The 27,156-nt window shown below is 43.0% G+C and overlaps 1 protein-coding gene and 1 pseudogene across 1 annotated transcript in view; one reads left to right on the top strand and one right to left on the bottom strand.

Moving 5' to 3' along the window:
- Nucleotides 1-27,156, top strand: part of Frmpd1 (FERM and PDZ domain containing 1) — a 108,829-nt gene that overhangs the window by 25,520 nt on the left and 56,153 nt on the right. The window contains exon 2 of the mRNA XM_008847679.1: nucleotides 25,301-25,405. Within this exon, the coding sequence (XP_008845901.1) occupies nucleotides 25,305-25,405 (101 nt within the window). The 5' untranslated portion in view covers nucleotides 25,301-25,304. The remainder of the gene's footprint in view (nucleotides 1-25,300; nucleotides 25,406-27,156) is intronic.
- Nucleotides 21,027-21,910, bottom strand: LOC115072823 (annotated as a pseudogene).

Genomic DNA, 27,156 nt, shown 5'->3' with positions numbered 1-27,156 from the left:
CACACACACACACACACACACACACACCCCTCACCACCACCACCACCACCAACAACAACAACAACCCTGCAAGTATAATCATGTATTCAAGATTCACCAAAGTAACCCTTTACAGATAGGAAAACTGAGGCTCGGAGTGTGAAGAGGTATGACTTGGTCATGTGTCCAGCTAACAGCAGGAACCTGATTTCATATCTCATGTCTCCCCATAGGGTGCCCTTACTGGGTAGAGAGAGACAGGGCACTTGGCAGATACATCTGATTCAGCATTGTCACCTGCCTTCCATCTCTGAGGTGTCCAACAGGACAGCGGAGGTGAGACATCACCTTGTGGATAGCACTGGTATTAGTCAGCTCTTCCTACATCTTTCCCAGAGCTTATTGTCCACCTGATACTGAGGATGAGGTGTGTGACCAACTTCTCATCTTCCTCTTGGAGTGGCCTGGGCCCCATGCCCTCCAATCACTGTCAAGATTGATGGTTCAATTGATGTCAATACTGATGGTTCCTACTGCCTCCCTGAAGCTCCCAGAGGCCATCTGCTGTGAGTTAGATAACAGGCTAAACTCTTTCTGAGATGTCTAATCTTATTAGGTAGATGTGAAATCCCTGGACATGTTCCCAAGATACCCCGGACTAGTGTTTCTAAGAATACTTGTGTTTGCATGCTGTGACACTGCAGATAATTTTAGGTGATAGGTGATTGTATGGCTTTTGTTTAAATTGTATGTTTATTTGAATTTGTTCTAGGGGGAAAACATAGAGCCAGCCTGACCAGACCTGTGTAGTTCAGTAAATATAACTGTCAGGATGAAGCTAACATTAGAGGCACCACACCATAGTTTTTCCAGTGCAGACCATGTTTACTGGCCTGGCAACAGTCACAAAGGCAGTTTGAGATCACCTGTCATTTGGGGATGGTGCCATAGATAATGGTGAACCTGGTTGGTTTCTCATGAGCTGTCCTATATCTCCTCTCCATCTGGTCAAGTTGAGATGGCTGAAGATGCTGCTGGCCAGGGCCCAGGCCACTCCAAGCATAAGATGGAGAGTTGGTCACACAGTTTATCCTGGGTATCAGACAGTAAGCCCTGGAAAGAATGTGTGGAAGTGCTGAGTATGACAGCAGTATGACCAAGGGGCTTAGGAAGCCCAGCCTACCAGAACAGCCTCTGGGTTTTCTTTGGTTTATGATAAAATTCCTTTTAAGCATTTGAAGCCCATTTCTAGAAAACAAAAGGTGTATGTGTGTGAGAGGCTCATGTTGGAAAGAGGGGCTAAGGAAAGGAAGAGGGGGGAGACACAGGCATGGTGTGTAATGCCATTCCAAAATGAGAAATGAAGCAATTTCATCTAGCTTTTCCTTGACTGTTTTTATGGCCCTGGGTGAAATGACTTGTGACGTCATTACGTGTCAGGCATGTGTTCGCTAGGAAACCTGCTTAGGAGAGAGATCTGAAACTCTTTTGTGGGGTCCTGGTGGCAAGTGTATGTATAAGAATAATTGCATGGTCTGATAGGTAAGTCCCCTTCCTTTCTCAGAGTGTCATTTTTCTGATACAGCATCATATTAATCCGAATTCCTTTTAAGAAATTCATGCAGATACAAGACACTGGCTCATTTTCCTTCCCAGGACTATGATTGCTGTAATGAACCAGAGCAGCATCAACTGATTGTAATTAGAAATGTAAATATGAAGCAAGGTGTGGTAGTGCACACCAGTGATCCCCGCACTCGGCAGATACAGGATATACACCAGTGATCCCCGCACTCAGAAGGCAGATACAGGATCCACACCAGTGATCCCCACACCCAGAAGGCAGACATAGGATCCATACCAGTGATCCCCGCACTCAGAAGGCAGACACAGGATCCACACCAGTGATCCCTGCACTCAGAAGGCAGACACAGGATGCACGCCAGTGATTCCAGTACTCAGAAGGCAGACACAGGATATACACCAGTGATTCCAGCACTCAGAAGGCAGACACAAGATGTATGCCAGTGATTCCAGCACTCAGAAGGCAGACACAAGATGTATGCCAGTGATCCCTGCACTCAGAAGGCAGACACAGGATGCATGCCAGTGGTCCCTGCACTCAGAAGGCAGACACAGGATCCACACCAGTGGTCCCTGCACTCAGAAGGCAGATACAGGATATACACCAGTGATCCCCGCACTCAGAAGGCAGACACAGGATCCACACCAGTGATCCCTGCACTCAGAAGGCAGACACAGGATCCACACCAGTGGTCCCTTCACTCAGAAGGCAGACACAGGATATACACCAGTGATTCCTGCACTCAGAAGGCAGATACAGGATGCATGCCAGTGATCTCTGCACTCAGAAGGCAGACACAGGATGCACGCTAGTGATTCCTGCGCTCAGAAGGCAGATACAGGATGCATGCCAGTGATCTCTGCACTCAAGGCAGACACAGGATGTACGCCAGTGATTCCAGCACTCAGATGGCAGACACAAGATGTACACCAGTGATTCCAGCACTCAGAAGGCAGACACAAGATGTACGCCAGTGATTCCAGCACTCAGAAGGCAGACACAGGATGCACACCAGCAATCCCTGCACTCAGAAGGCAGACACAGGATCATCTTCAGTTCAGGGCCAGCTTGATCTGCGTAGCAAGTTCCAGGCTAACCAGAGCTACATAGCAAGACTCTATCTCAGAAATAAACAAACAAAAAATAAAACAAATGGGAGCCAGTGAGGTGGCTCATTGGATAAAGTTACCTGCTACCAAGCCCTAGAACCTGATTTCTATCTCTGGAACCCACATGGTGGAAGGAGAAAACTGACTCCCACAGGCTGTCTTCTAATCTCCACACATGCACGGAGGGGATGCACAACCCCCTATCCCCATGAGCACACAAGAAATGTAATTTTAAAAGATAAAACAAACAAAAGTTAAATATGAGCTGTCCTGAAATGTTTGCCAAAAACTTTTTCTTTGGACTTAGCAGATTCAAGAATCAAAACTGCATATTCTGATCTTGTTACTGCATTTCAGACACCCATACCATTGCTGTTAATTCATTAAACATTGCTGAAATTCAACGCACTCTGCTTAGCCCTGTAAGGATTGTTTTCTCCTCTCCCTTCAAGGAATGTACAATAGAGGGGGCAGAAAACAAAACCTGAATCCACGTAAAGTTAGAAAGCCAAGGCCAGAGCACCGATGAGCTGATCACCACCACAGAGAAGTAAGACACTGTGCAGCAGCTCTGTGATTAGGGACCCTGTGGGACGTGCCAGGCTAGCAGCCAGGAAACTGTCCTGCATGTGGTGAGGCTCCAGCTATGAGCGGAAGGTCAAATCAAATTTGAATAACTTCAGAGAATGGGGAGACCATGAACAAAGACACAAAAAGGGGCTACTCAAAAGGCTCATGGAGGCTTGGCTGACAGCTGATGGGATCCAAATGATTGAATCCTGAGGTCTCTTACTCCAGCTATGAGCGGAAGGTCAAATCAAATTTGAATAACTTCAGAGAATGGAGAGACCATGAACAAAGACACAAAAAGGGGCTACTCAAAAGGCTCATGCATTGGAGGCTTGGCTGACAGCTGATGGGATCCAAATGATTGAATCCTTAGGTCTCTTGATGGATTCATATGTTGGCATTATTGGAAAGTGGAACCTTTTGGGGGCAAGTAGTCACTAGAAGCATGCTCTGGAAAGAAACGTTGTTCTACTCAGTCCCATTGTGCCTCACTCTCTCTGCTTCCTGGCTATTTCAAGGTGAGCAGCTTTGTTCTGCCATGTTCTGCCACCATGATGTTTTGCCTCTTCATCATGGGCCCATAGTGATGGAGCCAGGCAATCATGGACCAAAACCTCTGAAATCATGAACCAAAATCAATCCTTCCTCCCTTTAAGTTGTTTTCTTGGGTATTTTGTCAGAGTAACAAGAAACTAGCACACCTTTTCCCCTTAAAATGGGTCAGAAGAACAGTCTTTGTGTAGAAGATGGAGACATATATCTGCATCTATCTATCTATCTATCTATCAATCATCTATCTATCTATCTACCTATCTGTCTATCATCTATCTATCTATCTATATATATATAAAGATGGGTTGAAATTTAGGGATAAGCAACCCTGGAGGAATGGCAGAGGAAAGTGGCAGGGTGATGGTGTTTTCATAGTTCGCAGATACTTAGAGAAATTCATGAGGATATAAAACATAAATCAGAGGTTTGGTGACTTGTGGCCTTTAGGCTTAATTAGGGGCCAAGGAAACAAACAATTCTGGTGTCCCCATTCCTAGCTCAGTGCTTTTTTCAGCATTCTTTAAGTTCTATCTAAGAACCATGTTTAAAATAAACATTCTCTGGCCCCATGAGACACCTGCTGAATCAGAAACTGCAGGACCCAAACTACCTGTATTCTAGCAGGTGCTCTGGGTATTTCTGATGCTTTTAGCATTTTACTAAAAAAATTTTGGGGGGAAAACACCAGAAATTCCTTACTGGAATTGAACTGTCACAATCATGGAAAAGGGGCTAGATGGTAAAGCTGAATACCAGAGTGAACTTCTTTCTGAGACAGGGTCTCACTAGGTAGCCTCGGCTGGCCTGAAACTTGTTCTGCAGACCAGACTGGCCTTGAATTTGCAATCCTCCTGCCTCTGCCTCCCAAGTGCTAGGATTACAGAGGGGTGCCACCATGCTGGCTTTAACTTCATTCCTTTTTATGACACGGAGAAACTTTGCATTTCATTCTTCAAAGTTTTGCCTCAGACAAATTTGTTACACAACTAAGCTCACACTACCTCAGAAAGAGATTATACCTGGATATGTTCATATAGAACGCTATAGTTTTCAAAAACATTGTCAAAACAAATTGGAATGTAAGCCTTATCCCAATGCTGGCACCTAGGAGGCAGGGACTTTTATCTCTGTATTTTATAGATGGGAAAACAAGCAGAGTGTTCTGTACTAATCACGTTCTACCATGCCTGTTCACTCAAGCACAGTGGGGATCCGATGGGCAGGCACGTGCAAGCTGTGGACTGGGTAGAACAAAGTGCATCTGCAGAGGCATAGGGCATGAGAAATTGGCCTGTTTGGGGAGCGACAGGTAGTCAGAGTGAGGAAGATGAGAAGAGGCAGAAACCGTATCACAAAGGGCTTTAGCCACTGTCCCAATGCTCAGAGGACTGCAGGGATTTAACTGGAATGGTCAAATCCTATTCCAAAGACAAGCAAACAAATCTGATCTTGAATTCTGTATCTTTTACTTGCTCTGTATTCTTGGCCAAATCACTTCTCCACATCTCCTTTTCTTGTGTGAATATGGGTTCTTATAGGTGTCAAATAAGATAGTAAGTGTAAATTGCTAGCCAAGTGGTTAACATGGTAAATGGTAGTATTGTTGATAGCATTGATTTATGAATGTTACTATAATTCTTGAGCTCAGACTTTATCCTGAAGATCAAAGGAAGCCACTGGAGGATTTTTGAAAATAAAAGTGTCAGTGGTTAGAATTATATGTTCTCTTCCATTGGCAGTTAGAGGGAGGGTAGGGTGGTAGAGGGTAAACTAAGGAGACTGGCTAAGGGGTTATTATGGGATTTCAGGTAGAATGAAAGCACTAAGAAACAAGAGGAGATAAGAGGTTAAGATAACTGAGAAAAAGTCACAGGACATGGTGACTGCATCAGGCCAGGACATGAGACAGAAAAAGTCAAGGCTGACTTGGGCAGTGAGTAAATGGTGCTCTTGTTCAACTTGGAGGAAGACATTGGGGGAGGATAGTGAATTCTGTTTTATATGTGATGGCTCAAGTGCCTGTGAGCTCTCTTGTAGAGATGCTAAAGCAGCATGCTGTTTCTCAAGGCAATGGGAACTGTGGCAGTGGATGCCCACAGAGAGTGTTTAAAGCAGTGAGTTCCCAGCCGGATGTGGTGGCGCACGCTTGTAGTCCCAGCACTTGGGAGGTAGAGGCAGGCAGATCTCTGTTAGTTCAAGGCCAGCCTGGTCTACATAGTGAGTTCCAGGACAGCTGGGGCTACAGGGAAACCCTGCTTCAAAAAGACAGGAAAAAAAAAAAAAGCAGTGAGTTCCCAACTTTGCTATACATGGAAACCACTTGGGAGGTCTTCAAACTACAGCATGTGGCTCATATCCTCAGAAATTCTCATTTAATTGGTCCAGGGTCAAAGTTGGGAGCTTTATGTTTGTGTGTGTAATGTGTTTGGGTGAGTGCATGTACATGTGTGTACATGTGGAGACCAGAGGACAACCTCAGGCAGTGTTCCTGGGGTGCTGTCCAGCTATTGTGTTTTTTTTTTCCTTTGAGACAGGGTCTCTCATTGGTATGGAACTTACCAAGTAGGTTAGATTGACTGGCCAGTGAGCTCCAGGGATTCATCTGTCTCTGTCTCTCTAGCACTGGGTTTTCAAGCATGCACCATCGTGGAAGAAATCAAATAGAAAATGTAAAAACTCCCAGAGTCAAATGGAAATGTGCGCACAACCTACCAGAACTTCTGTGACACAGTGACACAGCCAAGCTGGGAGAGAACATGGGTGAAGTAAACAGCTGAAAAGCCAGGGAAATGAAACTCCAGCAGTGTGACTGTCTGAAGGCTGCGCGGGGGCATTCCAGCGCTTCAGATTCCGAGAGCGGTTGTGCATGTTGGGGATTGGGACTTTTCAGTGATGGAGCTGTCCAAGTTGCCCATGATCCTATAACAGAGCCCCTTATCCATGTTCCTATAACATAATCCCCAATAAACTACCTCATTGGTTCACCAAAAAACAAAACAAAAAACAAAAAACAAACAAAAAAAAGATGTGCAATGAACTTTGGGAACCATGGGTTGAGCAATATTAGATATCATTTTCCCAGATGAAAAGGGAGGCTGAGAACTAAACTCTAGAATTAAAGATTGGGGGGTAATTTGTCAAAAAGACTGAGACTGGACAGATGTCACGGGGGCCAAGTAGGAAGGTGAAAAGTCTGAACACTTTTGTTTTTGTTAATTTAAAAAAATATTTTATTTTATGTGTATGAGTATATTGCCCGTACACAGTAGGTACAACCATGTTGTGCAGTGCCTGCAGAGGTTAGAAGGGGGCATCAGATCCTCTGGAACTGGAGTTGTAGATGGTTGTTAGCCACCAAGTGGGTGCTGGAAATCAAACCCGGGTCCTCTGCAAGAGCAGCCAGTGCTCTTAATCACTGAGCCGTCTCTCCAGCCCATTTTTGTTAAGAGGAAGTGCTAGTTTAGTGATGTATTTCTTTCATTATTCAGAAGGCTGGATCTTTGTCATGCATTCTGGCTTATTGTTTGTGATTTTCCTGTGTTAGCAGTTGTTTTATGTCCTTGGGCCATGTGTATATTGGAGATTAAATGTTGTAGGAAGACTTTGATTTTATTATTTTTCTGTTTATTAATGTGTAGGTGAACCACCACGTTGTGTTCCATTTATTATATTTACCATTTGTCCAACTCAACAAACCATTATTGAATATGTTATGTTAGGAGCTAGAGATAAAAAGATGACTAAGAACTCCCCGCAGAACAACAGCAGCAGTGACACCCTCTGCTTTCAAATTGTTTAAGATCTGCCCAGGCTAGCTCACAATTTGAATTCACCTATTTTCATGAATCCTGGAGTCTCAGGCTTAGAAAGCATGAGTGGATGTAGTCCTCAGTGATGAAAGCTGCAGTAAGGCAGCCTAATGCAGCATTGATAGCTGATTATGAAAAATGCTTTACAATATAGGCAAAATGGACAAATGTTCACACTGAGTAACAGATTGTGTATGTTTTGGGTTTTTTGAGTGTGGGGGGGTGGGGAAGAGACAGAGTCTCCCTGTAGCCCCAGCTGGCCTGGAACTCACTATGTAGACCAGGCTGGTCTCCAACTCACAGAGATCCTCCTGCCTCTGCCTCCTGACTGCTGAGATTAAAGGTGTGTGCCTCACATCTGACTTTTGTGTGTGTTTTAACTTTTCTTAAGAAAACATTAGGGGAGCTGGGCATGGTGGTACACACCTTTAGTCCCAGCTGGCCTTCCCTTCTGGCCTCCTCAAGCCCCAGGCATGCACATGGTACACTTACATGCAGGCAAAACACTCAGACACATAAATCAAAAATAAAATCCAGAGAGAGAGAGAGAGAGAGAGAGAGAGAGCGCAAGAGCAAGAGCGAGAGAGAAAGCATTAGGGGGAAAGTTGAAAGGAAACACTCCTTACACTGAAATAAAAAATTGTCCTCTTGAATTTAGATGAGTTGGTACTTTCTGGCCCAAAGAGCAAGTCCAGGCTTCCTTTACACAGGAAGCCTATCCTAGCTCTGTGATCATCCCTGAGTCTTCACAACTGAACAGCAGTGCTCAGCTTATTCGTGGTCTCTGATATTTTGAAATTGAGTCTTGCGCACATCAGGCGATGGCCCTGATGTGGCCCTCGTGTTTTATATTCTTTCAGGGCTGTAGTTCTCTCCCATTTCTTGTTCTGCACTGGTCAGCAGATGGGATGTTGCAATGAGTATTATAATTTTGTTTTCTCTTTTAGGTGAAATATTTCTATTTTTCTTTCTAAAATTACATTGAATCACATGGTAGTCCATGTTGGCCTTTAAAACAAGGAAATTGGGTTACATGTATAACAACAAATGACTTCCTGTTTATAAATATAATCATTTACCTTATTCTGTTGTTTGTATTTATAAGATAAAATGTGTTGATAGTTTTTCTTAAATGGAAATTTTATTAAGATAAAACTAAATTATGGTAGATAATACTTACAGTGTATTGCTGCTGGAATTTTTAGCAATAATTTTTTTTTTTTTTGGGTCTTTTTGAGACAGGGTCTCCCTGTAGCTCCAGCTGTCCTGGAACTCACTATGTAGACCAGGCTAGCCTTGAACTCACAGAGGTCCGCCTGCCTCTGCCTCCCAAGTGCTGGGATTAAAGGCATGCACCACCATGTCCGGCAGCAATAATTTTTTTTATTTTAAAAGGTTTTTTTGTTAAGGGCCAAGGTATGGTTGTACATGCCTTTAATCCCAGCACTCTGATGACAGAGGCAGATGGATCTTTGTGTGATTGAGATTGATGCCCGCTTGATCTACATGAGTTCCAGGCCAGCTGGCGCTATAGGGAGTCCCTGTATCAAAAACAACAATTTAAAAGGTTATTAAGACCCTGGGTGTGGTGGTGGTGCACATCATTAATCCCAGCACTCGAGAGGCTGAGGCAGGTGGATCTCTGTGAGTTCAAGGCCACCCTGGCCTACATAGCAAGTTCCAGGCCAGCTGGGGTTACAGGGAGACCCTGTCTCAAAAAGATCAAATAAATAAATAAATAATTTTATGGGAGACTGAAGAAATGGCTCAGTGGTTAAGAACACTGGCTGCTCTTGTAGAGGACATGGGTTCAGTTCCTAGCACCCAAATGGCCAGGTGCCCACAGAGGCCAGAAGTGGGTGTTGGATCCCTGGAACTGGAGTTGCAGGCTGTTGTGGGTCACTTAATGTGGGTGCTGAGTACTAAACCCAGGTCCTCTGCAAGAGCAGCAAGTGCTTTTCACTGAGCCATCTCTCCAGCCCTTCCTTCCTTTCTTCTCTTTCCCGCCTTCCTTTCTTTTTTCTTTCCTTATTTCATGCCTGCTCTCGCTCTCTCTCTCTCTCTCTCTCTCTATCTCTCTCACCCTCACCTCCCTCCCTCCCTCTCTCCCTCTCTCCTTCCCTCCCTCCCTCCTTCCCTCTCTCCCTCCCTCTCTCCCTCCTTTCCTTCCTTCCCTTTTCTTTTTCCTTCCCAGTGAATGCTTTCCTAGTGAAGTGGATCTTTTATTCTACAGACATCATGTTAAGTATATTCAGGAAAGGCCTGCATCACAATCTCTCCCTCCCTCATCTTCCTCTCCTTTTATTCTTTAAGGCCCCCACATGGAAAGTGTATCTCCTGTGCTCTAGTGAAATAAGTCCCTTACCAGAATTCATTTACATAGCCATAAGTTGATAGGGAAATCTTGGACACACCACTTCATGAAGCTGATCTTGTCCTCGGAAATCAGCTTCTTGGGAATTAATGGTCTTGACTAGGCCAACTGGAAAGGTACATTGCTAATAGAAAGCCGCCCATCTGAGCTGATCTAAGTTATTTGTGTATAACCAGCATATTACTTGTGTGTGTTTTCCCATTTTGTCTGTTATTGCTCATTACTCAATTGGTTAAGAGCAACTTGTGGGACTGGAGAAATGGCTCAGTTAAGAGTGCTTGCTGTTCTTCTAGAGGACCCAAGTTTGGGACCATGTGGAACAGCCCATCAACTGCCTGTAACTCTAGCTCAAGGGGATCTAACACCTTCTTCTAGCCTCTGAGGGAACCCACATACAGGTTACATGCACACACACAAACCTTAAAAAAATAATTTGTACTATTGATTTATTGATTATTGATTTTTGGCTGTCTCCTAAAAATACACGTTAATTTTGTCTCAAGTGAATTTTTTTTCTAATTCCCTGCTTTATTCCTGCTTTTATTTGCATTTTGTTCACTTAGTGAATGATTCATTCACTCATTCATTCAACATTTATGAAACATTATTATGTGACATGTTCTGAGAAAAAATAAATAGGGATGCCATGCATGGTTCCTGTGATCAAGGTGTTGACACTTTAATAAGGAGAGAGAAAAAAATATTAGGGAAAAAGGAAAAACTAGGCTGATGGAAGATCTTTACTATCAGAATGAAAATGCACAGAATGACTCCAAGAGATATTAAAATTTGAAGTTTCTAATCTCATCTGTAAAGCTTTTCTAGTCCAGAAAGAAAAGAACAATGAACTTGAGTTCCTTCCTCCATAGTATGTTGTAAAATATACAAGCCTAGGAGTGGGTGAGATGGTTCAGAGGTAGAGGTGTTTACTTCACAAGGCTGGCAGTTTGAGTTCAATTCCCAGAACCTACATAAAGGTGAAAGAGACCTGACTTCACAGAATTGTCCTCTGACCTTCACATGCATGCTGGGGCACATATGCCCCTCCCATATCATATACACACAGGCATACACATAATAAATAACATAAGGAATACATGCCTAATCTTCTAATTGTGATTATCTTTTCCTTTTTAAAATAGATTTTGGGGCTGGAGAGATGGCTCAGTAGTTAAGAACACTGGTTGTTCTTGCAGAAGACCTGGGTTTGAATCCCAGAACCCACATGGCAGCTAACAACTGTCTGTAACTCCAGTCCCAGGGGATCCAACAGCCTCTTCTGACCTCCGTGGGTATTGCACAACATGGGTGCACGTACCTATATGCAGGCAATACATGCATACACATTTAAAAAAATAGATTTTAAGGGTGATTTTCCTTTTTCTTTGCAATTCAGGAGCTTGAATTGATGTGTAAGGAGCCTTCCTTGGAGCATATCTGAGAATTGCTTTTTGTGCTCTTTATATTTGAAACGTATTTTTCAGCACAAGAAATTTCACTATGATTTTTGCATTTTCCATTTTTTTCTGATAGTTCCTGTTGTTTGCATTTGTAAGTGAACATCATCAATCTAATAGTTTCACTTGAGTCGCTACCCAGTTTTATTTAAAGTAGTATAAGCCTCTTCAGGTCTCACATTCCTTTGCCTCTGTCGTTTTTCATTTTGTAATAGCATGAACTACCTGATGTCTTTTGTTCCCACCTCTTGTATCCTCTGTGAAGACTTATATCCATAACTTTATGACTAATTGCTTTTAAGGTAACTGTCATCTTTACGTATTTAGTTCACCTATTCTCTTGTAAAATCTTTTGAAAGGCCTTGCCTTTTCACATATGCTTTGTCCCACATAGCCAGAAGTGGGTTTTACTTGGGAATCTGTACATTTAAGGGATTTTTGCAAAACTGGTGTATTCTCAGAGAAGAGTGGTTTAAAACAACCTTGTACTATGAAGAACTGTTAGAGAAATTGAGGACATTTAGCGTGGAGCAGAAGAGACCTAAAGATAAAAAGATTTGCATTTTGAATCCAGAAGGCCACTGTATAGAACTGAGAGCTGGTGAGCCTGTGAGAGAGGTGTTGTGTCAGAGGGCAATAGTATGGGCAGTAGGGAGGTGGGATTCAGCAGTAGGCAAAGGCACTTTCCAACAAGGGAATCGGGCCAACAGTGAAGGGCAGAACCATTAGAGACCAGATGATTCTTGGCAGCGAGATGGTAGCAAAGAGTCAAATGTTTGGGGATATCTGCATCTGCCTTTGTTCCATTAGCCTAGCATCACAGGCAAACATTAAAGCCATTAATGGGTCTTTCTCTTGACTCTAAGCTCTCCTGCTTAGACCTTGCTGAATCAGGGAACATTTTTAATAGCTTCGTTAATGTACATTTGCCTGGTCTTTGGAGATCCCTAGATGAAGGCACGGGCTTACCCACAGTTCAGATATATAATGCAAATTAATTCTTTTAATTAGAGTCCTATATGTTTATAGAAATCAGTTAGCTAAATTGTATTTGGCAGCAGTTTCTTACCAGTCCCTATAAGTAACCACTGAAATTGGATGACCTTCTGCAGAAAGGGAGAGACTTGCTGGTCTTCAATTCTTGACTATGTTGGGGCTCTGGAAATTCTGCAGCCATTCAGAGAGGTCAGAAGCTCCCCATCTGCCTTATTGTGTTTACTTCAGAACAACCAAATACTTGAGACGATTCAGGGATCTGAATTTATGTCAAGACAGAGGGAAACAAATAAGTCCCCTGGCTTCTAGATCGAGTGGAAACTTCTGGTTGTATGGCGGAAAGGAACTGCAGAAGCCGGCTGGCTCACGTGCTCCATGGGAATTTCCAGCTCTTCCATTACAGCATCCCTTCTACAGTATCCTAGTCTCTGCTTGAATACCTTCGGGGACAGGAATCTTGATTCTTGAGAAAATTCATTTCATCCTTGGATTGCTATAGATGTCTTGACTGAGTGTGAGCTAAAAGTCTCTCTCTTTCTCTGGCTCTCCTCCTGTTAATCCTGGCTCTGCATCCCAGAGTCGTGAAGAATAATTGCCTTCCACATGGTGACCTTTTGGCTGTTGCTGAACCATGGTCACATAAGCCATCTCCAGGCTCTTGTCTAACAAGCGTTCTCTGATTGCTCCCTATTCCTTGCTCTCCATGGTGCTGGGGCTGGAATCCAGGTCTTGGTCACACTAGGCGTGTGTTGTATACCCACAGCCCAGCACTTTCTGGCTCTCAGGGAATCTTCATTTGACTTGATTTTAAGTCTCCTTACCATCCTAGCCCCTAGAAAGTGTGATGCTCAAAAAGAAGACAGATCCAGTTACTACCCGTGTCCTAAACCTTGACAGCTGACTGGATCCTATAGGAGGACTAGCAGAGGCAATTAATGTTGGAAACAATATCCTGTGTACTTTACCACACGTTTACTTTTCTGTCTCTATTGTCAGGGAACTGGAACATAATTCTTTATCCTCAATTGTAAGCATCACAGAAATTGGATGTGCTCTTTGTGTCCTTGGCAGAGGAACATTAAATAAACTTTATTATAAAAGAGCTTTTATAAGTCAGTAGCAAGAGGGCAGACAATCCAGCAGAAAAACAAGAGAAAACCAGAAACAGGAAAGTGACAGTAATAAGTGACCAGAGCTTATGAAAAATGTTCAGAACAACTGTTAAAGAAATAACTTCAAATCAAAACTATAATGAGCTCTTATGTGGAAAAATGTTTGTGATATATTTACAGGTTTAAAAATGTGAAAGTAGGGGCTAGAGAGATAGCTCAGCAGTTAAGAGCATTGACTGCTCTCGCCAGGACCCAGGTTTGATTCCCAGTACCCACATGATGTCTAACAACCATCTGTAACTCCAATTCCTGAGGATCCAACACCTTTTTCTGACTTTGTGGTCATTGCATGACACAGGTGCACTGGCAGAAAATACACTCATACACATAAAATAAAAATAATAACTAAAATATTTTTTAAAATGTGAAAGTACAGACTACTAAGTATAACATGATTCTATTTTGTGGAAAATAGATTTTAATATATATAAAATATGGCACCCTATAAATTTTTTTTGGTCTTTTTGAGACAGGGTCTCCCTGTAGCCCCAGCTGTCCTGGAACTCACTATGTAGAGCAGGCTGACCTTGAACTCAGAGATCCACCTGCCTTTGCCTCCCGTGTGCTGGGATTAAAGGCAGGCACCACCAGGCCCAGCGGCTCTCTATAAATTTAAGTTAAAGTTAGTATAAACATATTTCACACTTCTGAGGTGATTCCTGAAGTAGGATGATTATTTATGTCATTTTAATGTGATGGGATGCTGTGCAAATTAGTTTTCTGTGTTTGAGTATATAGTTAAACCAATAATCAGGTACAACTTTCTCCATCCCCTTAGCAAATGTTCTTAAGTGATAATGTGTAGTGTTTACGAGAACATGGATATTTACTTTTGCCCTCTCTGTTTCTTGAAACATAAATATTTAAGTCAATAATTAGGCAGTTTCCATCCTATTACAAATAATTTTTAAATAACAATTGTTATTTATATAGGCCGCTTTTGACAGGAGTATGGATTGATATTTTCTTTTTCTTTCTTTTTTTCCTTTTTGGTCTTTTTGAGACAGGGTCTCCCCGCAGCCCCAGCTGTCCTGGAACTCACTATGTAGACCAGGCTGGCCTTGAACTCACAGAGATCTACCAGCCTCTGCCTCCCAAGTGCTGGGATTAAAGGCATGTGCCAACCACGCCCAGCTTTTTTTTTTTTTTTTTTTTTTTGTCTTTTTGAGAGAGGGTCTCCCTGCAGCCCCAGCTGGCCTGGAACTCACTGTGTAGACCAGGCTGGCTTTAAACTCGCTGAGATTTGCCTGCCTCTGCCTCACCAGTGCTGGGATTAAAGGCATGAGCCACAATGCTTGGCTGATTGATATTTTCTTGTAAGCAATTTAGCATGCAGATTTTTTTTTTACAAAAACTTTATTCAGAATTTCATACATGCATATAAGGTGTTTTGATCAAATCTATGCCCACTCCCTCCCCTCCAACATTCCCCCCTCTGAAGAGGTAACTCTAAAATATTTTAAGGATTAGATACAAGCTCCTAAAATCTTTTAAGATTTTTGGCCTTTGGAACAGAGTATGTTGCTAACAGGCCTAAGGACATTTTGTTCTAACAGGCTGAAGGACATTTTTTTTTTTTTTTTTTTTTTTTTTTTTTTTTGTCTTTTTGAGACAGGATCTCCCTGTAGCCCCTGCTGTCCTGGAACTCACTATGTATAGACCAGGCTGGCCTTGAACTCACAGAGCTCCGTCTGCCTCTGCCTCCCAAGTGCTGGGATTAAAGGCGTGTACCACCATGCCCGCTGACATTTTGACTTTTAGCGAAGCAACTGGCTACATTTCTTTAGGGTCTTTTTTCATCCTAACTGCCTAGCTAATTCCTACCTCCTATTCTTATCACACCATCTTCTGAAGAGGTTACCCAGATTGCCAATAGGGAATAGGGACGCTGACCGCTCTGGCTTCTTCCATGCTGAACAGGGATGCAGGGTGAGACAATTAGAGTACCCCTTCAGTGGGTCTATCTAAAAGACTCTCAAATTGCATAACTCTTATCTCTAAGGGGAGAAGAAAGTCCTTGAATCAGACATTCAGATCTTAAAAATGGTATATGTTTAGAGTTTTACTGCTAGGAGTTTATCTCAAGAAAATATCTGATGTGACCATTTGCCATGAATAAGAATGTTTATTGCAATGCTGTGTGTTTGCGTGTGTGTGTGTGTGTGTGTGTGTGTGTGTGTGTGTGTGCACGTGGAAACCACAGGTCAATGTTGAGTGTCATCCTGTCCATTCTCCACCTGATTTTTTGAGATGGGGTGCCTTGCTGAACCTGGAGCTTATTGGTTAGGCTAGCCTGACCACTAGATTTCAGGGATCCTCCTGTCTCTGCCTTCCCAGTGCTAAGGTCCCAGGTGTGTGCCTTCGTGCCCAGATTTGTACATGAGAACTCATGTCTTCAGGCTCTCATGGCAAGCACTTTACCAACTGACTCATCTCCCCAGCTCTGCAAAGTTTTTGTGACAGTGAAAATTTGAAAGCTGAGTGTGGTGGCACACGCCTTAATCCCAACACTCAGGAGGCAGAGGCAGAGGCAGGTAGATCTATGTGGAACTGAGGTTAGCCTGGTCTATTTGGCAAGTGCTAGGTCAGCTGGGACTATGGGAGACCCTGTCTCAAAAGAAAAGAAAAAAGAAAAGAAAAGTTGGAAACAACATACATGTCTGATGGTAGACTTACTGAACAAATTACAATCCGAGAAAATACTGTACTATAAAGCCATTTGAAATGGTGGTATGAATACTTACTACATATTGCTATCGAATGATATCATGAAACTGTTAGTGGGATAAATAATATCTCTCATTTTAATTTAAAAATATGTAAATGACCCGGGCATGGTGGCACATGCCTTTAATCCCAGCACTCAGGAGGCAGAGCCAGGTGGATCCCTGTGAATTCAAGGCCAGCCTGGTCTACATAGTTCCAGGACAGCTGGGGCTACAGGGAGACCCTGTCTCAAAAAGACCAAATATATATATATATAAATTTGTAAATAGAAAAAGAATGAAAAATAGTTGGCAGCTCTGGAGATGGGGTTGTAGATGATTTTATTTCTGTTACAGTTTCCGTATGCTTTGCTCTAAGCATATATTATTTCAATTTAAAAATTAAGTTAAGGGGCCCGGAGAGATTGGTCATTGTTTAAGAGCATTGGCTGCTCTTGCAGAGGACCTGGGTTTGATTCTTAGCACCCACATGGCAGCTAACAGTCATTCTTAACTCCAGTTCCAGGGGAATCTGATGCCCTCTTCTGATCTCAGTGGGCATTGCATGATATAGGTGCACTTACATGCAAGCAATACACTCATACACATTAAAAATATATATATATATTTTTAATTAAGTTCAATAATTTTACATTTTGGTTGTTAGCCTTAGCCTTTAACAGCTGTGCTATCCCTCCAGCCCAAGTTCAATAATTTTAAATTAAACAATAATATAGATGCTTGTAGCAGTCTTAACCCCTTGGGAACAACACCTTCATCTTCTGGTTGGTTCCTTTGGTATTTTCCTCCATATTTCTGAAAGCATTTTTCTTTTTTGAGACAGGGTCTCTAGCCCAGGCTGGTCTTGAACTTCCTATGTAGATGAGTTCCTGATCCTCCTGAGTGCTGGGGTCGCAGGTGTGTGTCACACACCTGACTTATGCACTAGAGATTAAACCAGGATTCGTGCATGCTAGGCACCTATTCTACCAGCTGAGCCACATCCTCAGCCCCGTGAGAAATAGTCTTATATTACTACTGCCTAATCTATTAAATTTTGACACTCTACACCATCACGGTAAGTGAGGATTTAACTCTTACATGCTGTACAAATTTCCTTTCACTCTATCTTCCCAGTGTCAGCATATTGCTATTTTTGAGAAGTCACTTATCAATATTTACATTATTATAAAGTTGTAACTGAACAGTGCTGAGCCAAGTAGTGACCTATATTTGGTGGGGGGTTCTTTCTGAGATAGGGTCTCCCTGTAGCTCCAGATGGCCTGGAATTCACTATGTAGACCAAGCTGGCCTTGATCTCATGGAGATCATCTGCCTCTGCCTACCCAGTGCTGGAATTAAGGGCATGCATGTGTATGTGTGTGTTCTCTGTGTGTGTATGTATGTACATGTCTGAAGATGCCCAAGAGACCGGAAAAGGTTACCAGCTCCTTAGAGCTGAAGGTGCAGGTGGTTGTGACCAATGTACGGTGTTGGGAACCAAACACCAGACCTATGCAAGAATAGCAAATGTTCTTAACTGCTGAGTCATCTCTCTATCTCTCCATTTCTTTTCCTTTCTTTATACCAAAAGTTATTGGATTTCACAATTTCATTTTTTATGTTATTAATTCTCCATATACTACTGCTTATTTTTCCTGTGCCTTCTAAGAGCCTCTCAGTGAAAATGTCTACACAAATAAATCAGTGTATTCATTTCCACACCCCTCTCTGTTGCTCCTTAGGTCTTTGGCTGAGGTATTGCTGGGTGGACACACCCCTTCACAGTCATTCTGGGTGCTCCCTTTCCTTCTTGTCTGTATTTCAGCCACAGTACCCTGCACCCCACTTTTCCATTTACTCCCTTTTTATATAGTTAGCATCCTCTAGTGTCTTGAGAAAGGGTGTAAGAGAGGTGCACTTTCTGAGATACGAACATCTAAAAATGTCCTTACCATTTCATTAGATTGGCAGGTTGGGTCTAGAATTCTAGATTGAAAGCTATCTTTTAGAAATTTAAAGGATTACTGTATTAGTCACTTTTCTGTTGCTGTGATAGAAACATTGACCCAAGCAATTTATAGAAGGAAAAGTTTATTTGAGCTTATGATTCCAGGGGAATTACAGTCCATCATGGCAGGGAGGCATGGTGGCTGGAGGTGGCTGGAGCAGGAGCAGCAGAAGCTAAGCTCTCATATCATCACACAGGCACAGGAAGCAGGAGAGCAACTGGAGATCTGGCAAGGCTTAAGAACTCTCTAAGCCCATCCCCAGTGACAGGCTTCCTCCAGGATAGCCACACCTACTAAAACCCACCAAAACAGCGCCATCATCTGGGGACAAAAATGTCTAAATACTTGGAGCCTATGGGGGACATTTTCATTCAAACCACCACAATGTCTTTAGTACCATATCCTTTTTTTTTTTTTTTTGGTCTTTTTAGGGTCTCCCTGTAGCCCCAGCTGTCCTGGAACTCACTATGTAGACCAGGCTGGCCTTGAACTCACAGGGATCCACCTGCTTCTGCCTCCTGAGTGCTGGGATTAAAGGTGTGTGCCACCACACCCAGCTAGCTTTTTTTTTTATTTAAACTAAATCTAATGCCATTCTTTCTCAGTTTATATTTATTTTTTCCACTGAACATTTACAAGCTGTTTTCTGTTTTATAATATATTTTTATTTTAACTTTTATGTATATGAGTGTATTGCCTGCATGTATGTAAGTGCACCCATGTCATGCAATGCCCAAGGTGGTCAGAAGAGGGTTTTGGATCCCCACGAACTGGAGTTGTTGTTGACTGCCATGTGGGTATTGGGAATCAAACCCAAGTCCTCTGCAAGTGCAGCCAGTGCTCTTAACTGCTGAGCCATCTCTCCAGCCCCCTGTTTTCTCTTTCTAGGTTTTAAATTTTTATACTGTTGTTCCTTACTGTTTCTTTTTTCATTCATTAAGCAGGACAATTATACATTTGGAGGTTGAGGTGGGGATAGAATCTCACTATGTAGATGAAGCTGGCCTCAAACTCTATCCTCTTGCCTCTGTTTCTGAATTGGCTGAGAATCCCAGGTGCCATCAGCTGCCCTTGGTTTAGTAAATATTCTTTGTTTGTTTGTTTGTTTGTTTGTTTGTTTGTTTGAGACAGGGTCTCCCTGTAGCTCCAGCTGGCCTGGAACTCCTGATGTAGACTAGGCTGGTCTCAAACTCACAGAGATCCACCTGCCTCTGCCTCCTGAGTGCTGGGTGGCTGTGCCACCAAGCCCGGCTTAGTAGATATTCTTAATCTGGAGATTAGGTTCTTTGGGGGAAATTTTATTGACTTGTTTGACAGTTTTCTTCCTCTACTTCTGTTCTCTATTTCTGGGACTTCTGCTACATGAATATTGGGTTTCCGTTTTGATGCTGTCCATTTATTTTGTTTTTCTGTCATTGACATTTGGTTACTCCTTTCTTCCCTCCCTCCCTCCCTCCCTCCCTCCCTCCCTCCTTCCTTCCTTCCTTCCTTCCTTCCTTCCTTCCTTCCTTGCTGCTTTCCTGTGCAGTTCTTTGTGTTTGTAGTGTGTGTGCATGTGTATATGTGTGTTTGCATGTGTGGGAGCACACGCGTATAGGTGTGTGTGCTCGTGCATGTGGAGGTCTAAGGCTGATGTCAGAAGTCTTCATTGATCATTTCCCATCTAATTCATTGAGGCAGGGTCTCTCAATTGAACCCAGAGCTCACCAATATGCCTAGTCTGGCTGACCAACTTATTCAGGGATCCCCTGTCACTGCCTTCTGAGTGCTGCAATTGTAGGTGGGCTGCTATACCCAGCATTTATGTGGGTATCTGAATGCCTGACCTCACACTTGCATAGGAAGCATTTTACTATACAGCCAACCATTTTTATTTCTTTATTGTAATTTTCAGGTTTAGGAAAAAGAGATTAAGGCAGTGTTTGAATTTACCATGCTTACCAGAAATGTATTATTACTTTTATGCTTTTTTTTTTTTGTCTTTTTGAGACAGGGTCTCCCTATAGCCCCAGCTGGCCTGGAACTTACTGTGTAGACCAGGCTGGCCTAGAACTCACAGAGATCTACCTGCCTCTGTCTCCCAAGGGCTGGGACTAAAGGCGTGCGCCACCATGCTTGGCTTACTTTTATACTTTTAAAAGGTAGGGTGTGGGCAGGGTATACAGCTCAGTGGTAGGGCATTTGCCTAGCATGCCTAAGGCCCTGGGTTCAATCCCCACTACCACCTAAAACAAATTTTGGGGTCCAGGCATGGAGGTACATGCCTGTAGTCCCAGCACTTGGGAGGCAGAGGCAGGCGGATCTCTGTGAGTTTGAGGCCAGCCTGGTCTACATAGCAAGTTCCAGGCCAGCTGGGACTACAGGGAGACCCTGTCTTAGGGATGCTTAGAATGGCCCTAATGTAGAATAAAGTTCGACTGACACACCCTTTGATGTAAATGGAATTCATTCATTTATTTTAGTTTTTATTTTAGCTGGATACATTGAATTTTATTGATAGGATTCGAGAGAGTAGGGTTTCCTAAGCCCTTCCCCCTCCTCTGGGGGTCTGGGATAGAAAGTGTGTTGGGGGCTGCATTGGGACAGGGACTCCTTAGCAGCTGAGGTCTTCTCTATTCCCTTTACATTCTTGCTGGGGGGTGGGGGAGTGGTCCTGGCTCTCTTACTCCTTGGAAGCCATGTGAACCACAAGGTCCACTACCTTCATTACCAGGAAATGATCTTGACAAAGTGGTCTTTAAGGGCAATGCCAGCCCTCATCAAAGGTGGAAGAGCAGGTGCTGCTTAGTATAGCCCAAGATGCCTTTGAAGGTTCTCTGATACCTGTTTTACCACCTTCTTGATAGCATCATATTTGGCAGCTTTCTCTAGGCAGAAGGTCAGATCCACAGTGGACAACACTGTAGATAGAAACATGGAAAGCCATGCCAGTGAGCTTCCCATTTAGTTCTGGGATGACCTTGCTCACTGTCTTGGCAACACCATTGGATGCAGGGATGTTGCTCTTGTCAATCCCATGGCTGTCGCACTACAGTTTCCTAGGGGGGCTATCTAAGGTCTTCTGGCTGGAGGTGATAAGATGGACTATGGTCATGAGAATCTGGATGATACCAAAGTTGTTGTAGATGACCTTGACCAAGAGGAATAAGCAGTTGGTGGTGCAGGAGGCAGTACCGGCAATCTTGAGGGAGCTGTCATACTTTTTGTGTTTCACATCCATCACAAACATGGGGGTACTAGCAGAAGGGGCAGAGATGATGATCCATTTATCTCCACTCTTTAAGTGGGCCCCAGCCTTCTCCATAGTGGTGGTGACACCAGTAAATTCCACAGCATACTTGGCACGAACATCACCCCATTTGATCTTGCTCCTGGATGATGGAGATGGCCTTTCCATTGATGACAAGTTTCCTGTTCTCAGCCTTAACTGTGCCTTGGAACTTGCTGTGGGTGCAGTCATACTGGAACATGCTGACCATGTGGTTGAAGTCAATCGAGATGGCAACAGTATCTACTTTTCTAGAGTTGAAGGCAGGCCTGGTAAGCAGGTGCCCAGTATGGCCGAACCTGCTCACTCCAGCCTTCACCATCCCGGCTCAGGAACAAGGCTGGTGCTGCGCAAGATGCTATTGTCTCTTTAATGGGAGGAGCCGGGAGCCTAGATTTGATTTGATTTTGTATCCCATCCCCATGTCTGCCTTTTGTTTATCGGTTTGTATTTGGCTTCTGTTTATTGAAAAGTCTCCAGGTTTTCAAGGTGATGATTGGGTGTCCTGTGCTCGTCTGGCTGTACCTTGACACTCCTCTCTCCTCACACGCTGGGACCCATTGATCTGTGGATTGCTCTGGAGTCTAATTCCTCATTTTTTAGTGTACTCACTTTCATTAGTCATAGGGGTGAGGGTTGCGTTTTTATCTTATTATACCATCTTTGTCAGACTGGTATTAGTGTTTATTGGCTCTAACAATTGGAACTTTTCCTTCTTTATGCTCTAGAGCAGTTGAAATATCATTGGAGAGGAGGACTAAACTAGCTAAATGCAATATGGTATCCTGACCTGCATCCTGGAATGGGAAAGGAACATGAGGGGGAAAACTGGTGAATTTTAAAACAGCCTGCAGTTTAGTTTTCAGTATTGCATTGGTATTAATATCTGAATTTTGCAAAAAGTTTAAAGATTATATAAGACATACATTAGAGAAAGCTGACGGTAGCTCTGTTATTATCTTTGCAACTTTTTAATACATCCAGAATTATTCCTAAATAAAATGTGAGGTTTTTGGGGTGTGTGCATGTGTGTGTGTGTGTGTGTGTAAAGAGTATTATGTAGCCTGGACTTACCTCAAATGCACTATGTATTCAAGGATGACCTTGAGCTTCTGATTCTAGGCATGTGCTACTACTACCCTGGGTTTATGTGTTGTTAGGGATCAAACTCAGGGCCTTGTGAGTGCTAAACAAACAGTGTACCAATTGAGCTACACCCCCAGCTCCCTAAATAAAAAGTTTACATAAAACAAAAATAATTCAGTAGGATTAACTTCATCTTACAGATTTGTAAAAAATTCACCTTTCAACCTGTCTGTGCCTGGCTTTTGAGGAGGGAGGAAGGGAGGGGAGTGTGAGGCTCTTTAATAAATTCCCATGGTAATTATCTTTTTAGATTTTCTGTCTCTTCTAGGTTCATCTACACAATCTCTTTTTTTTTTTTTTTTTAATGAGGACAGAGCTGGCAGCCGGATGCCGAGCTAACCACTCCCCCTATCCACACAATCTCTTATCATTTGTTTTTATTTGCTTTATATCCAGTTTTATTTTCCAATGCTATAATTTTTGTATGATTATTTATTGGGTTATGAAATTAATTTGATGGACTGAGGCCAGTATTTTTGAAAAGTGAAATAGAGAATCAAAAAACATCAATATATATTGATTTATGAAATATTAATCTTCAAGCATATTTTTTCTCGATATCCTGACAATATATATCAAAGCACCAATGCATAAAACATTGGCCTAGCTATAGGGAACCTATCCAGATACATAATTGCATCCATGCAGAAATGATATATGTGCCATATAATTCATTGAGTATTGTTTATAGTAGTAAAAGACTGGCAGTAACCCAGATGTCTGTCAACACAGCGCTTTTAAGTTACAGTGCACTCACACAATGCAGTAATCAGTAGCTGTCAAAAGAATGTACTGATGTGAAAGATAACAAGGACATGTATTCTAAAGAGGGAAAAAAATCCTAGTGCAGAGCAGTGAACATGGTGTACTGATAAAAAGAAATAGAAAGTCTGTACTTCGGAGACTGGAGAGATGACTCGGTGGTTAAGAGCACTGGCTGCTCTTACAGAGGACCTGGGTTCAGTTCCCAGCACCCACATGGTGGCTAGTAAGCATCTATATCTTCAGTTCCAGGAGGTCCAATGCCCTCTTCTGGCTTCCTCAGGTTTGCATGCTCATGATGGGCTTATGTCCACACAGGCAAAACACTCATTCACATAAAAATAAATAAATAGTTTAAAATCTGCATTTGTATTTATTTGCATAGACAGAAAGAAACTCAGAAAAGAGAGAGCCAGAGAGCAGTATGGGCACAGGAGCTGGATAGAATGGGGCCAGTCAGGATAGAAGGCAGTCCTTTCTACTTAAACGATCTGCCTTCTTTACAATTTTTTTTTAATTTAAAAAAAAAATTTACTTTTTTGCTGGGCATGATGGCGCACGCCTTTAATCCCAGCACTTGGGAGGTAGAGGCAGGCAGAGCTCTGTGAGTTCGAGGCCACCCTGGTCTCTATAGTGAATCCAGGCCAGCTGAGGCTACAGGGAGACCCTGTCCAAAAAAGACAAAAAATAATTACTTTTTAAATTTTATTTTATGTGTATGCATGTAGGTAAGTGCACCCATGCTGTGCAATGCCCACGGAGGACAGAAGAGGCTGTCAGATCCCCTGGAACTGGAGTTACAGACAGTTGTTAGCTGCCATGTGGGTGCTGGGATGCAAACCTGGGTCTTCTGCAAGAACAGTCAGTGTTCTTAACCACTGAGCCATCTCTCCAGCCACTACATTTTTTTTTGAGAGTCTCATGTAGCCCAGGTTGGCCTCAAACTTGCACTGTAATTGAGGATGACCTTAAACTTCTGGTCCTTCTGTTTCTATCTCCTGCGTGCTGGGATTACAGGAGTGTACAACCATGTCCAGTTTATAGGGTACTGGGAATTGAACCTGGGGCTTCCTACATGCTAAGCAATCACTTTACCAACTGATCTACAACCCCCACCTCTTTACAAAATTTCAAATTCACAATATCTTTTTTTAATAAGTGGGTATTGAAAAAATAAGTGGGTATTGAATTATGTGGGTGAACTACCCACTTAAAAATTAAATCTAAAACATTGAGCAAAAGCAGCACTCAAAAGAATGTGCCAAATCATGTGATTAAGAACGTGGCCATGCCAGGTATATTAGTACATGCCTGTAATCCCAGCATTTGGAAGCTGAGGCAGGAGGATCATGAGTTCAAGATATAGTCTCAAAGTAACAAAAACAAGCAAAATATTCAGAAAGAGTGAATCTGCACAGCTGCAGATCTTGGTGACAGTTGAACTGTGCTGCTCTGGGACATACACATGGCTAGGGGAAGGAGGACAGTGGTCCACAGTGAGGTGTATTTCTCTCTGTGCAGTCAAAGCATGAGAAACCTTATTGTGTTTTGCACTCTCATCTTATGTGTGCGACACGAAGCCACTCTTTACCACAGCCCTGGACTCTTCAGGCAGGTGATGCTGGAGTGTTTACTCCATGAACACTGAGCTATGAAGTTTTCAGATAGAAAAGGAACCAGCTGTTTGCTCAGCGGGTCTTCAGATGGACAAACTTGGAAAGCATCACACTGATGCAACAGAATCCTTGGTACAGGGTTTGGCTTTGCTTCCTAAGAGCATTCTTCTTTCATTCATACCATTTAGGTAAATGGAAGAGCTGGACGGCAGTTTATCCCAGACTCGGAAAGCACACAGAATAGAGCAAATGGTGGCCAGATGGCTTCGGCGCTCCCGGGACAGCTCGGCCCGGTAAGGCTCCTGGGCTGGCAGAGGGTCCAGTCTGTAGAGGGTTGGTGTCCTTGCGGGAGGGGTCCTGCCTGTCCTAACAGTACCCAGGGCTTGCTGGCCCTGGCTTGCTTTGTTCCTATGCCAGATGGAGAGAGTCAGGATGGGTAGACAGAGCAACAGTTTGACTGGGATGCCTTGTACCCCTATCCCAACATGCACCCGCTTACACAGACAGCCCCACTCACCCCAGACTCACACACATTTACAGAAATACATACACTAATTTATTCACGTAGATAGTACCCACGCATACTTGTACACGTGTGTATGTGCTTTCTGGACTATGCATACCCCCCACATACAGACACCCCCCCTCCCCCAAAGTACTATGGGCATTTGATGTAAGAGTGAAACTGCTGTTTATATTCTTTCTGTCTTTGTTTCCGGCAGCTTTGTTTTCTTCCCCGTAGTCCCTATTTCATTCTAAACAAAGTAAACTGAAGTCAAATACAAATCTGATTTGACTGCTATATGAAAACTTTAAAATATGCTGTTTCAAAGCCTTAGTTTTCCGTCTTGGATTTCCCATCTGGCCCTGCCACAGAGATGAAATAGTATGTGTCAGGTGTTTCTGGGACACATTCTTCTGACAGAACTGGGAACAGCTGTTCTGCTGCTGATTGATAAACTTTGCTCAGGGCTGTCTTGTGTTAGGGCCAAGTTCTCTGATCCTCACATACTGAGGTGGGCTAAAGACTCTACAATTAGCCCCATTTTACAGAGGTTCAAAGAGTAATTTAAGACCACTCCCACTGGTCTGGAGAGATGGCTCAGTGGTTACGAGCCCATGCTGGTACTGTTCTGAAAGACCTGAGTTCTGTTACAGGCAACTCACAACCACTTTAACTCCAACTCCAGGGGATCCAATGTCTCTGGTCTCTGAGAGCTCCTAGATGGTTCATCAGTTAAGAGACCTTGCTGCTCTTGTGGAGAATCTGAATTTGGTTCCCATCACTCACATGGCAGCTCACAACCATCCCTAACTCCAGTTCTAGGGGATCCAGTGCCCTCTTCTGGTCTCCACAGGCATTGCATGATACAAATCACGTGGAAGCCAAACACTCATACACATTAAAAAAAATATGTACAAAATTAAAAATAATAGAAACAAATCTTTTCTAATTTTAGTTTTTGAGACAGGGTCTCCCCAGCTGACCTAGAAATTTCTATATAGACCAAGCTAGCCTTGAACACCTGGAGATCCAGAGATCTGCCTGCCTCTGCCTCCTGAGGGCTGGAATTAAAAGTGTGTGCCACCACTCCCTGCAAATTTTTAAAAAGATGGCTCCCACTTGTGCTCAGAGCATTGATAGCCTTCATTTATTACTTTATTTTATTGATGCATAATTGCACTTCATGGCTTTTCAAAACTGTTTTATTAGCCTGTATTAATTATGGATTACAGTGGGTTTCATTATGACAGTTTTGCGTGTGTACATAACATAGTTCAACCACATTCATACACATAACCTTTCCCTTCCCCTCTTAACCTCCTCTCACTTCCGTTTATTCTGTTCTTCCCAAGTAGTCCCCCTTTTCTTTTTCTTTCTTTTTTTTTCTGTTTATGTGTCTGTGTGTGTGAATGTATGCCGGAAAAGAGTGTCAGATCCCCTGGAGCTGGAGTTACAGATGGTTGTGAGCTGCCTGACCTGGGTGCTGGGAACCAAATCCTGGTCCTTTTGAAAAGCAGCACCTGCTCTTAACTGCTGAGC

The sequence above is a fragment of the Nannospalax galili genome, unplaced genomic scaffold, assembly GCF_000622305.1.
Source record: "Nannospalax galili isolate Female #2095 unplaced genomic scaffold, S.galili_v1.0 scaffold263, whole genome shotgun sequence".
Lineage (NCBI taxonomy): Eukaryota > Metazoa > Chordata > Mammalia > Rodentia > Spalacidae > Nannospalax > Nannospalax galili.
The sequence above is the reverse complement of the archived record's forward strand: the minus strand, read 5'-3'. Positions and strand labels throughout refer to the sequence as shown.